This window comes from Culex pipiens, chromosome 2, assembly GCF_016801865.2.
Source record: "Culex pipiens pallens isolate TS chromosome 2, TS_CPP_V2, whole genome shotgun sequence".
Classification (NCBI taxonomy): domain Eukaryota; kingdom Metazoa; phylum Arthropoda; class Insecta; order Diptera; family Culicidae; genus Culex; species Culex pipiens.
In genome coordinates, this window is record NC_068938.1 from 83071095 (window position 1) to 83085428 (window position 14334).

The following is a 14334-nucleotide window of genomic DNA, read 5'->3' on the forward strand; positions in this document are numbered from 1 at the left end:
GCTGCTTGCGTCTAGTTTGCGTTAACTGAAGCTTAGCATAGAAAATAATGATAGGCGATGTGTGATGAACGAGCAGTCGATAAAGCAACTTGCACTAAAAGGGGGTAATCTAGTATCAAAACTCTATACGCGCCAGCATCACGCGCCAGCATTGCTCGCGTCTGCATGTGAAGCTCAACTTGACAACGAAAATCGATCGTCCATGATTTTTTGCAGATTTTTCGAATGAATATTTCTCGAGAAATGATTTGGGAACGAAGCTTGATTTGGCGTCGGAGCCAAAAGCAAACACTAGGGGAACGGCATCTAATTCCAGCGTGCCTCTAATGTTGGCAGGTCAGAACTTTGACATTCAATTAAAACTAATGAAAAGCGTTTTCAACTGAAATCGAGTGATAAATAGCTCAATGAGAAGCGAGCAAGCAAGTTTCTATCAAAAGTTTTGCAAAATTAGTTGTTTAAATAGTGAAAATCAGCAAATTGGATGGAATTAGGAGCGAGTGCTTAACCTGCCAAACATACGAGAATTTCCCCTATACCTTTCTTTAGTAAGAAAGGCAAAAATGGAAATTTTCTAAAATCTGAACGGTAAATCCAAATGATGTCAAATTTGTTTCAGAACATCGAGTATGGTCTAGATTATGATGTGGAGAAAAAAAATTAGATAAAATGCCAAAGGAATAGTTTTGGCATTTGGTGAAAATTGGCTTTTACCTTTTTTAGGGGTTTTTCCCCCTCACAGTGAATTAGTCCACAAGCTGTAAATCAAAAACCACATTACCGACATGGATGAAAATTTGGGAGGATGTAGGGCTGGGAAAATGCAATTTTTTGGACAAATAAACGATTTTAATACTTCAATTTTCGACCGAATTTTCATTTGAAAACCGCCTGATTTGGTGAAAACACACTCCGAGTCCCCATAAAAAATGGATAAATTCAAATTTGGTATGGAACTGGTTCAGGTTCAGCACATCCCCTTTCAAATGCGCCCAAGAGAGCTTAAATCCATAATGTGGGCTCTGAGAAACCCCCTACCACAAAATTGAACACTTTTTTACCACACACGGACGTCACGCGTGCTCTACAGTAAATTAAGCGCCAAAATTCGGATATTGGAGGCAGACGAATTCTGTCACTGTCAATCGATCGGGCGTCGAAAATCGATCGTCCATGATTTTTTGCAGATTTTTCGAATGAATATTTCTCGAGAAATGATTTGGGAACGAAGCTTGATTTGGCGTCGGAGCCAAAAGCAAACACTATACCTTTCTTTAGTAAGAAAGGCAAAAATGGAAATTTTCTAAAATCTGAACGGTAAATCCAAATGAGGTCAAATTTGTTTCAGAACATCGAGTATGGTCTAGATTATGATGTGGAGAAAAAAAATTAGATAAAATGCCAAAGGAATAGTTTTGGCATTTGGTGAAAATTGGCTTTTACCTTTTTTAGGGGTTTTTCCCCCTCACAGTGAATTAGTCCACAAGCTGTAAATCAAAAACCACATTACCGACATGGATGAAAATTTGGGAGGATGTAGGGCTGGAAAAATGCAATGTTTTGGACAAATAAACGATTTTAATACTTCAATTTTCGACCGAATTTTCTTTTGAAAACCGCCTGATTTGGTGAAAACCAACTCCGAGTCCCCATAAAAAATGGATAAATTCAAATTTGGTATGGAACTGGTTCAGGTTCAGCACATCCCCTTTCAAATGCGCCCAAGAGAGCTTAAATCCATAATGTGGGCTCTGAGAAACCCCCTACCACAAAATTGAGCACTTTTTTACCACACACGGACGTCACGCGTGCTCTACAGTAAATTAAGCGCCAAAATTCGGATATTGGAGGCAGACGAATTCTGTCACTGTCAATCGATCGGGCGTTGAAAATCGATCGTCCATGATTTTTTGCAGATTTTTCGAATGAATATTTCTCGAGAAATGATTTGGGAACGAAGCTTGATTTGGCGTCGGAGCCAAAAGCAAACACTATACCTTTCTTTAGTAAGAAAGGCAAAACGTTATCCACCTTTAGCTGGTTATGCCTTCCTCTCATTCATAAGTGATTACAAAGTAGATTGAGGTTATGTAAATTCAGACCATTTTTTAAACTGCTTGTAATTTTAAATAGGTAAGATAGATCTTTTAAAATTTTAATCCAGAAAAAAAGGTTATTTCAGAACCTTTCTAAAAATATTTGATATAGGGGTAATTCTCTACCAACTCACACGAAATCGGGAAAAGTTGCCCCGACCCCGCTTCGATTTGCGTGAAACTTTGTCCTAAGGGGTAACTTTTGTCCCTGATCACGAATCCGAGGTCCGTTTTTTATATCTCGTGACGGAGGGGCGGTACGACCCCTTCCATTTTTGAACATGCGAAAAAGTGGTGTTTTTCAATAATTTGCAGCCTGAAACGGTGATGAGATAGAAATTTGGTGTCAAAGGGACTTTTATGTAAAATTAGACGCCCGATTTGATGGCGTACTCAGAATTCCGAAAAAACGTATTTTTCATCGAAAAAAACACTAAAAAAGTTTAAAAAATTCTCCCATGTTCCGTTTTTCGACTGTAAATTTTTTTGGAACATGACATTTTATGGGAAATTTAATGTACTTTTCGAATCTACATTGACCCAGAAGGGTCATTTTTTCATTTAGAACAAAAATTTTCATTTTAAAATCTCGTGTTTTTTCTAACTTTGCAGGGTAATTTTTTAGAGTATAACAATGTTCTACAAAGTTGTAGAGCAGACAATTACAAAAAATTTGATATATAGACATAAGGGGTTTGCTTATAAACATCACGAGTTATCGCGATTTTACGAAAAAAAGTTTTGAAAAAGTTGGTCGTCATCGATCATGGCCGTTCATGGTCTCCCGCGACAGACACGGACGACGAAACTAAGAGAAACGCAAAAAGTAACTTTTTCAAAACTTTTTTTCGTAAAATCGCGATAACTCGTGATGTTTATAAGCAAACTCCTTATGTCTATAATCAATTCAAATCGTCTAATTTTACATATAAGTCCCTTTGACACCAAATTTCTATCTCATCACCGTTTCAGGCTGCAAATTATTGAAAAACACCACTTTTTTCGCATGTTCAAAAATGGAAGGGGTCGTACCGCCCCTCCGTCACGAGATATAAAAAACGGACCTCGGATTCGTGATCAGGGACAAAAGTTGACCCTTAGGACAAAGTTTCGCGCAAATCGAAGAGGGGTCGGGGCAACTTTTCCCGAGTTGGTAGAGAATTACCCATAAAACAACTGCCATTTTTTAGCAAACTATTTTTTTAAGAAACTTATTACGAGAACCACTTTGGAATAAGATTGGCCAGTTTAAGTTCACCTGTTAAATTTCTGAGACATTGTATATTTTTATAAATTAATTGGGACTTAACGTGGACCATCGCATTCCTCAGCGTTACCTAGGTTTATAAACTTTGCCTAGGGTTTGCCCGTGAGATATTAAATCTTTAAGCTGCGAGTTTAATAATTTCTAAAAGTCTTTGATCTAATTTCTGAAGCTTGTAGTATTAGAGACATTGCCGTTTAAATTTTTTTATCGATTGCGGATTCTTGCTTGTTTTGATAGGATCAATACTGCCAATGTTCGCATAAATGTTCTTTATGCATTTTTATCAATTTTGAATTAGAGATGCAGGATTGTACAAATGCTCCTGAGTTTAAAAAAAAAACTTATAATTGTTGAAACTTTATTCAGGAACACTCGAACTAGTTTTACATCTTTCATAAAAACTCTTGTGTGAAATATAGGCTTATTCAATAATATCTGAAAATTATATTGTAGTTCCGGTAGTTTTGGTTTATCCAAGCTTTGTTAGTCTCCTACTGCAAAGTGCAAAGGAGCACTTGTGCTCCATTTAGAATTCCGTAAAATAAGTCGAACAAGTTCAAATTCTATTCAGCTTGTATTGATCTTGTATTGGGAACAATTGGGTAAGAAGATAGTTTAGATCTTAAAGTTTCGAAGCTTTACTGGTGCTACCATGGGCATCATACAGTGAAAGAAAAGAAAAGCCCATCATTACCAATCAAATGGGTTCATTGTGCAACGACGACCTGAGAGAAAATTTCCATCTCTCGACTTCCGTTTGATTGCAAGTGCGCCCAAAATACCCATCCATTTTTTCTGCGTAGCACTTGGACCATACAATTACAGAGCATCCATTATGCAAACAACAATTCCTCACTTTCACCTCGCTCAGCGAGAACCCATCGCCCCAAATTAACTCCCCACCCTTCCTCTCTCACCTCTCGGCGGGCGTCCGCGGCTGCGACAGCTTCTCCTGACTTCGCCACCCGAGGTACGGCTGCCGGAACGAGTTCCGGATGGTGCCGGGGGCGCCACCGGCCGCGGCCGTCGCCCCGACCGTCGTCGACGCCGTCGAGTAGCCGCTGATGACGCTGGCGTTGAGTCCGCCGCGGGTGAACGAACCGCGCGTCGAAACGCTCGGCGACGTCTGGTTCGAGTTGAGATGGGACGTGGACCACCGGGAGAAGCCGGTCTGGCCGCCGGTGTGGCTGTGCGCGGACGGACTCAGCATGACGGGGCTCCGGTCGGACCGGTGCGAACCCAGCGAGCTGAGCGAGGTCGTCTTCGAGCTGAGGCCGGTCCACCGGCCGACGTCCGAGTTGCGTTTGCGCAGGATTCCGGTGCCGGCGCAGGTTCCCGGCGGGGCTTGTGGGGCGTTGGGGTTGTTCGGGTGGCCGCCATCCTTGCCCGTCGAGTACTGCTTGTACCAGTCGGGGATGTTGAGCCGCTGCAGGGACGCCTGGACGCGCAGCTGGTGTTCGCTCAGGTTGGTGCCGGTTTCGTGCGACTTTTGGAGTTCGTTCTCCGGGGGCTGCAAGGAAGGGAAAACAAGCAAGAAAACACGTTACACAATGGTCGTACACACAAAATCGCATCAGTCGCGGTTAATTTGGCCAAATTGGTGGACTCGATCGGATAAAAGTGTGGCTAGTTAGCGAGAGCATTAAGTGGATGAGGCGCGGTAATCGCGCCTTCTTGGTGTTCGGGCCGAGGCACGTGGTGCAAACGAACCGTAAACTAGAGCACTGCTGAGTTATGCGAGCCTCACACATCGGTGGTGATCGATTATAGATGGTGGAGAATTACTGGGTGTGAACAACAACACAGCTTGATCATGTTTGTATTATTTGGAGCAAAAATTACACAGTCCAACAAGATTTTGTCTCTGAGACGAGTATATGTGTTCCTAGTAGAATTTTGCCTGCTGAATCCGAATCCGGGTCCAGAATTGCTCCAAATGGTCCCAATTTTGAGATACACCCGTTTGAAATGTTAGTTTAGGCCAAAATTAGCTACTTTGTCGACTATTTTACAAAAGAACTATTGAATAAACAACTAAACCAATACATGTATCTTAAAGTTCACGTTTTCCCCTTTCTGAAACACCCCTGGTTTTTAAAATTTGATTGTTTCTACGCATATTTATAGCCATTTTAAAATTATATTTTCAGTTGGTACTCATTCAAGTTTTTCCAACTTGCATGCAAGTCAAATTCTAATTTTAAAATGGCTATAAATATGCGTAGAAACAATCAAATTTTAAAAACCAGGGGTGTTTCAGAAAGGGGAAAACGTGAACTTTAAGATACATGTATTGGTTTAGTTGTTTATTCAATAGTTCTTTTGTAAAATAGTCGACAAAGTAGCTAATTTTGGCCTAAACTAACATTTCAAACGGGTGTATCTCAAAATTGGGACCATTTGGAGCAATTCTGGACCCGGATTCGGATTCAGCAGGCAAAATTCTACTAGGAACACATATTTTCGTCTCAGAGACAAGAAACATTTGATTTTTTGTTGAACTGTGTTATCGATACAGTTATTGAGGCAATTATTTGAAATTTGTTTATCCCTTCTATCATTGAAAGAAATACGTGAATTTCGTGTATCTGTAACTGAGAATAAGAAAGAATAATTCTTCTCTAAGTTTAACAGGTTAAGGTTTCGGTCCTAATTCTATGCAATTCGCAGATTTTCAATATTTAAACCAATTTTGCTAAACTTTTGGTTGGAGCTTGCTTGCTTTTTAACATTGGAACACAACGCATGTCAAACTTACATGGACGCCCAATCCTAAAAAAAAAATCGAAACGCTAAATCGAACTCGCTGGGTTTTGGTCATAACTCAACAAATCGAAACAATTCTTTTTTAAGAGATTTGTATGGATCTCTAGATAATTTTAGAATTTTGCTGAACTTGGTATAATTTTTGCAAACGAAATCACCGTTCCAACTGTTTTGTAGCAATTATGTAACTTCGCGGAATTCGAGCGATTTTTTATTCAAATAAAATTCTACAAAATTCTAATCATCTAAACATCCTTCCAGTTTTCTGGAAGAAAGAATCAACGCGATTGGTTTAAATATGGCCGAGATCCATTGATTTAAAGTTACTGTTCTAACTTTTTTAGAGGCTTGGGTGTTGAAATGTTTAGATGCATTTTTAGAAGGACAAAATTCTGATATGTCAATATTGAGTTTCCCTAAGAATACTTTTTTGAAATCAATTTATTGTTTAGTATTGTAAAGTTTGAAAGTTTTTTTTTTTGCTGTATGAAGGTTCAGATTGCCTTGCATTTGCATTTAAGAGGCAGTATTTGTAGATTCTGCTCGGTTTGTTCTAGAGGTCGTATCGAGGTGCTCCGATTTGGATGAAACTTTCAGGGTTTGTTTGTCTATACATGAGATGAACTCATGCCAAATATGAGCCCTCTACGACAAAGGGAAGTGGGGTAAAACGGGCATTGAAGTTTGAGGTCCAAAAAACATGAAAAATCTTAAAATTGCTCGCATTTCCGTAAAACTTTATCAATTCCAACTCTCTTAGATGCATTCGAATGGTCTTTTGAAGCCCTTCAAAATGTGCTATAGACATCCAGGATTGGTTTGACTTTTTCTCATAGCTTTTGCAAATTACTGTTAAAAATGGATTTTTTTAAAACCTTAATAACTTTTCCCAACAGCCTCCAACACCCATACTCCCATAGGTCAAAAGTTAGGGAATTTCATGGACTATAAGCCTACGGTACTAACTTTTTGGCCAATCGCAGTTTTTCTCATAGTTTGACGATTTTTCTAGAACAAACATTTTACAACGTTAGTTTTTGCCCTGTAGGCCGCCATAGCGGCATTTTTTGGTCTCAGTTTTGACATATTCAGAATCCTCGGACAATTTCACGTAAGTTAGAAGTATTGGAGTTGTAATATTTCTTTAAAAAATAATTAAATAAAACATATTTGAAAAAAGAAAAAGATCTTATTAACCATATGACCAATACGTCAAATGCTGTATCAAGTAGGCGAAAACCTGTTTTACCCCCAATCCAACAAATTGTTAAAAAATATTTTAATTCATTCTAAACGGCAATTTTTCCAATCAAATTTACAACTCCAATACTTCTAACTTACGTGAAATTGTCCGAGGATTCCGAATATGACAAAACTGAGACCAAAAAATGCCGCTATGGCGGCCTACAGGGCAAAAACTAACGTTGTAAAATGTTTGTTCTAGAAAAATCGTCAAACTATGAGAAAAACTGCGATTGGCCAAAAAGTTAATACCGTAGGCTTATAGTCCATGAAATTCCCTAACTTTTGACCTATGGGAGTATGGGTGTTGGAGGCTGTTGGGAAAAGTTATTAAGGTTTTAAAAAAATCCATTTTTAACAGTAATTTGCAAAAGCTATGAGAAAAAGTCAAACCAATCCTGGATGTCTATAGCACATTTTGAAGGGCTTCAAAAGACCATTCGAATGCATCTAAGAGAGTTGGAATTGATGAAGTTTTACGGAAATGCGAGCAATTTTAAGATTTTTCATGTTTTTTGGACCTCAAACTTCAATGCCCGTTTTACCCCACTTCCCTTTGTCGTAGAGGGCTCATATTTGGCATGAGTTCATCTCATGTATAGACAAACAAACCCTGAAAGTTTCATCCAAATCGGAGCACCTCGATACGACCTGTTTCACATCGGTGAAAAACTCGCTCTTAAGGTATTTGTATTATAGGCTTTCTTTAGCACCATTGAAAAGACATTGTTTGTCAAATAATCATAAAATGTTGAACACTGAATAAAAAAAAGTCAAAGAAGTTATGTCAAAGACATAACTGAAATGACAAAGGATTACAAAACTTATGTCTAAAGAAATAAATTTGCATGCTTGCGAAATCAATTTTAACATGTAGTAGCAATAAAAATCTTATGAGCGGCATATTTGAAAACAAATAAAAAACAGGGTTAGTTCAAAAAAATGAAAAAAATAATGTGAAACGTCAAAGAAATGAAAAAAATAATGTGAAAATTGTTTTTTTTTACCAATTAAAACTAGGGCCGTTTCAAAAAATTTTGTAAAGTATTTTTCGTTCAAATTGGCTCGAAAAATCAAGGAGCAAATGAACTATGTATAATATACTGAAAATAATTTAAAATGCAATTTCTATTTTTTATGAAATTTTGTTGTACAGTTCCGCAAAAAGTTTTTTTTTATGAAAAGTTAAGATTATAAAACAATTGTACTGATGAATAGTGCATTTATCAACACTTTTTTCATTGAAATGTTTAAACCATCGCGAGTTATTCAAATTTTACTTTTTCATAAACTTTGAAAAGTATTTGCAATGGTTTGAATATACTTCTTTGGCTCTATGAGCTGTACGATATTTTTCAAACATTTTTTTGTATTAACGCCTTTTTTTGTTTATTAGGATATTTTAAAACAGTAAAAATTAGGAAACCGGTTATTCAAAACAAAAGTTCTGACTATTGCGTCCATTTTCTCAAGACATTCTGTTCAAAGATTTGTTGTGTAAAATTTTTGCAATCAAAAAGTGAAAAAAAAACTTATATGATTAAATTCAGTCCTAACAATAAGTTCATATTGAATTGAAGGTGCACAAAGAATATGATCATATTTTTAAAACTTCCTTCAAATATTTGAAACATTGAGATTTTTGAAGTAAGAATCGCAAAAAGTTAGATATTCAAGGAAAAAATAAAAAAGCTTTGCTATTTAGTTCTAGATTTCAAACAAGTATGACTTGTTCTTGAAAAATTATTTGTCATGGAGAATGTAATCACGGCACGATTTTTTTTTATTTCAATTAAATTTGTTAATGTTAATCAAAATCACACTCTCCCATTTCGTCACAAAGGCAAGTTTGAAAACAATGTTATGGTTATGGATTATGAATTCATAAATACCGTTTCGAAAGACAGCTTAAAAAAATAGTAAAATTGTGTTGTATTGTGTTAAATAAATGTAAACCAAAAGGATCGCAAAATGTTTAAGTCATGATTAAAATGTTGATACTGTTAAATGTTTGCAAAAGATCTATGAATTCGTAAAAAAGCAAGCTAAATTTATACACAATTTGTCAAGAACATTGGACCCCCAATCAGAAATTTAGTAAACAAAAAGAGGTTCACATTATTGAAGGGTATTATTAATTTTTCAAGAAGATTAAAACATAAAATCCAAATATTTGTTTTATTTGTTTGCCAAACAAAAATTCACAGAATACTTTTTTATGTTCTTATAATTAAAAGATACTGGAAAGGACAGTAAATAGTAATCAGCAAATAATAGTTCCTTATAGTATTTGACAGAGTCCTTCGGAATTGCCTCCTAATTTTCATTAGGATGATAATAACAAATGATGTTGGTTTTTAGAATAATAATTGAAAAATCGAACAAATGAAGTAGTGAAGAGCTGTCCCTTTAGGTAAATCCCGCTCATATTTTTTGTCAAGATTTTCAACAGGGCGAAACTTGTGATGCAAATAAGCTGCAAGTTGTTCACAATGAACCAGTTCCCAAAACTGTCATACCTCAAACCGCATCCTCACGGTGATCTGATAGTCCCCACCGTCCTGCCGCGGGAACTCCTCCTCACAACCACCCTCCATCGTCTTCTTCCCCTTCTTCGCCGCCGCGTCCCTCCCGTCCGTCACCGTTTCAATCACAAACAGAATCACAATCTTCACCGCACCGGTCGGTTTCTCCTTCCCTCCCCCCTCCAAGTCCACGGCCAGAACCTCAACCGAGACGCAGTTCTCGCGCACCGGCCGCGTCGCCATCGAGTCGATCCCGTACGACCCGGCCGACATGGTCGCCACAAAGCGATCGTAGTTGGTGGTGGTGAGTTCCACTGTGACGCGATCACCCATCAGGAGGACGTGCTCACGAATTAGGGACAGTACCATGTGGATGAGGCTCAGGTTGGACCGGTTGAAGATCTTGTCCAGGTGGAAGAGCTGGTTGCGGTGGGCGGCCGTCATGTGCACGAAGGCCTGACTTTCGATGAGGGAGCGCATCTCGAGGCGGTAGGTTTGGTTCTGAAGCCGGAAGTGGATCTGCTGGGCCGTTTCTTCGTCGGGTTTCTTGCGTGTCTTGACGGGGTCGTCGGCAACGGGGACGGCACTGCTGATGATCTCCATGGGAACGGCGGGAGCGGGGTCTGCGGGTTTCTTTTTCTCGATGTGCTGGATCGCCTGCTCGACCTGCTGCTGATCGAGCCGGTACTGCAGGAACAGGTCGTTGATGCTACGCACGTAACACTTGTCACGGTTCACGGTGTTGTAGTTGCTGCTACAACTGCTGCTGATACTGCTGCGGTTACTGCTACCGACGACCTTCCGAGTGGTGTTCACGATCTTTACTGCAGAAGGTGGTGGTGTTGCGATCATCGCAGCGGTGGTCTTGGCGTCCGGTGGGGTCCGTTGTCCGCCGAAGGAGTCATTATCCACTTTCTTACGAGGTTGCGGCTGTGGCTCCTCCGCGGGTTGATGGTCGTCAATTTGGTTGCGGATAATTGGGGCCTTCCTCAGCGATTCCGACGCCATCGTCGCCGATCGATTGTTTTTCGGGGGTTGTTGCGCTTCACTTTCGAAAATTCGCAGCAGATTCACGTTGAGGCGGCCGACCTGTCCCGGGGGTTTGGGGGTCGTTGACGGAGGTTGTTTAATTGCTGGCTTTCTCGCGGGGGTTGGTGGAGGTGAGGGCAGGAGGTTGATCGGCTCTGCGTCCAGCTCGTCCTCGGAATCGATCGTGACGTCTTTCTCAAAGTACTTGAACAGGTCACCCAGCGAGGGTCGTAGATTTACGACAGGCTGCTCCGCAGCTATGACCATGGAATTGTACGGCACGTCCGGCTGTACCAGGGACTCCAACGAGGACGACGACTGGATACTATCGGCAGAATCGGACGCTTCGTACCCGCTGACACCGTCAGCAAAGTTGAGCGCCTCGTACAAACTATCCAAACTGTTCCGCCGGTCGTCGTCGCGATCGTCTACTTGCTCAACAAGAGACTTGTGTTGCTGCGTCGTGTAGGTCTGCTCGAGCGAGTTGACAAACAAATAAAAATCCTCAGCACTGAACGCTGAAGTGTTGACTCGAAAGCTGAACCCAGGATCGCCGTCCGCGTCTTCTCTGCCGATCGTACCGTAGTCCACCACGTTCTGAACTCCAATGGCCTCCATGGTCGTCGCGCCGCGATCCCAACGCGATCCTCAAGATCAACGAACCGCGCGTAACCGTGGCTTAATTGCGGCTCAAACGTAACAAGCTATTAGCTCACGCACACACAGACGCCACGCCACGCGAAAATTGATAACGAAAACCACGAAAAAAAAATAACAACAAACTTTCACTCGCGAGAGATGATCCAACGACTTCGCGCGAATGGGAAAACTCTTCGCAGAACTGATCACGGTTTGAAAATTTAATAACTATAGCGTGGAGTCGTGCACGTCTAAGTCAATGCGAGGCTTCGGTAGAACTGGCGACAGGACGCGTCCCGGAAAGGCCAGGCAGTCGACGGTGGGCCGAGCCGCGGGTAGAGACAATAGCCCCCGAAGGTCGACGAAGCGTCGGGAACGATCAAGGTCGCTCACGGACAGGCAGATGAAAAGGGGTCTTTTGTTTGGTCTTTTCGTACGATAATGCCCCGAATGCTGTACTTTAAGTGTGTGTTGTTGAGGATGACCGTGCGCAAAGCAGATGACGATCGATCGATCGTGGTGGTAATGGGTCTTGCGAGATCGGAGTCTGCGTGTGATCTAGTTTTTTTTTGTATGTGCGAAGTAATCAGGTCGATAGATGCAGCCGATACCGATACAAGAGTTTGGCGGTATTGTTATGGATCGGCTGGCAGCACTGTCAAAGTGTGTCGAAGTTGCGATCGATGTGCGCGCGCTAGATAAACGGTGAAGATCACTTATACACCGTTGATTTATATGATACAATTTGGTTTGACCTCGTGATCATGTAATTTTGTTCGTGGAGATGGTGCTTTTTTTTTGTTTTGGGCAATTGATGGGGTTTTGATAAAGTGTGAGAAATCTCTAATAAAATCGGCTATTGGTTTCAGCCATTTTTGACTATTCAAGAAGCTAAAATTATCGTACAAAATATTACAATATTTGTTTCAATCCTGTTTTATATACATAACTCAAACAACAACATTTAAATTACATATTTTGAAAGAATATTCAATTCTTTCAAACTGTTAAAATTCACATTTTATCCCATTAAACACTTTTAAGCACCATTAAACACAAACGTTCAAAAATATTACTGAAACAAAAATAAATTATTTTTAAAGAAAAAAAATTCTATAAAAAAAACTCACAAAAAACGCTAAAAACGAGTTTCTCACTATGGAAAAAATCTGTCGAAAATTTTGGAAATTAAACCTATTTCATTTCTTAGAAGCTGTTGTAGCATTTTTTTTATATGTTTTAGAGGACGTCAAATGCCAAATTTTCGGAAATTTCCAGATTGTGCAAAAAATCCTAGACCGAGTTATGATTTTTTAAATCCATACTGATTTTAAAAAATGGAAATATTGGTCACAAATTATTTTCAACTTCATTTTTCGATGATAAAGTGCATCGTTTTCAAGTTAAATCCATTTTTAGGTGACTTTTTTGAAAATAGTCGCAGTTTTTAATTTTTTAAAATTGGTGCACATGTTTGCCCACTATAAATTTTTTTTTGAAAAGGTGAGAAAATTCTCTATATTTTGCTTTTTGATATACTTTCATTTTTTAAATCAAGACTAACATTTTAAAAGGGCTAAAAATTCAATATTACGCTCTTTTAAAATGTTAGTCTAGGTTTAAAAAATTGAAAGTATTTCGTATTTTTGACATTGTAAATCGAACCATTAGTTGCTGAGATATCCACGATAGAAAATGGTGGGTTGTTCAGGTGCGACTTGGAAAACATCAATTTTCATGTTTTTAAACCTTTGCATGGCAATATCTCAGCAACTGAGGGTCGTATCAACAAAGTTCAAAAAAGCAAAATATAGAGAATTTTTGCAACTTTTCAAAAAAAATTCAAATGTAGGCAAACATGTGCACTAATTTAAAAAAAATGAAAAATTGCGAATATTTTTAAAAAGTCACTTAAAAAAGAATTTAACTTGAAAACGATGCACTAAAGTTATTTTTGATTGCAAATTTGATTTTACATCGAAAAATAAAATTAAAGAATTTTTTCGACCAATATTTCGATTTTTTTAAATCAGTATTAGTTAAAAAACATAACTCGGGCAAAGATTTTTTGCACAAAATTTTCTAAAAAGTTGGCATTTGATGTCCTCTAAAACATATCAAAAACTCAAACTTTTGATATTTCGACGTTTGGTCTTTCGGCCTTTGTTTCTTACGACCATTTGTCCTTTCGATCTGAAGTTTTTCGACTTATTGTCTAACATCTGTTGTCAATATAACGTCCAGCCATTACATGATAAGAAAAATAGTAAACAACGTCACAGTTCAAACCAAGTTTCCACATATCGTTTAATTAAATCACACCCACACGCATTGACAAGTCTTCTTCTGTTCCTCTTCCCCGGTATCAGCATCTTCCGTTATTTGTTTTGATTATTGCATCACGTGCAGGATTTCACAACTACAGTCGCGCTGGTTTGATACTGCAATATTGCCCACTGGTAATGACGTTGTTGACGCCATATCAGTCGGATATGATTTGAGGTTAGTACAAACTGCATTAATTAGTTTTAATGTTGATATGCTGCATTTGTAAAATCGTGTCGCGTTCATGCTATCTTGTCACATGTCAATTTCAGCCCAAATTAAGTGAAGAACGCCATTTTGTGCAGCTCTCAATGTCTCACAGTTTGACCTTCACAGATCTCTAAAATTCAACAAAACCCGGAACTTCGTGCATTGTTGTCACCCTTCATATAAAAGAAGTTTCGATCTAATCGTGCCACCTTGACACACCCTGCAAAGGGATGTA

At 39.1% G+C, this 14334-nt stretch overlaps 1 protein-coding gene across 5 annotated transcripts in view; it reads right to left on the reverse strand.

Annotated features, from left to right (window-relative positions):
• LOC120422610 (uncharacterized) overlaps window positions 1-14334 on the reverse strand; it is a 280146-nt gene that overhangs the window by 28090 nt on the left and 237722 nt on the right. For 4 of the 5 annotated variants that reach the window (XM_039586100.2, XM_039586101.2, XM_039586105.2 and 1 more), the window contains one exon: window positions 4281-4873. In XM_039586100.2, coding sequence (XP_039442034.1) covers window positions 4281-4873 — 593 coding nt within the window. Of the gene's footprint in view, window positions 1-4280; window positions 4874-9890; window positions 11854-14334 lie in introns of those variants that run through there. The other variant, XM_039586104.2, reaches the window with a different exon arrangement.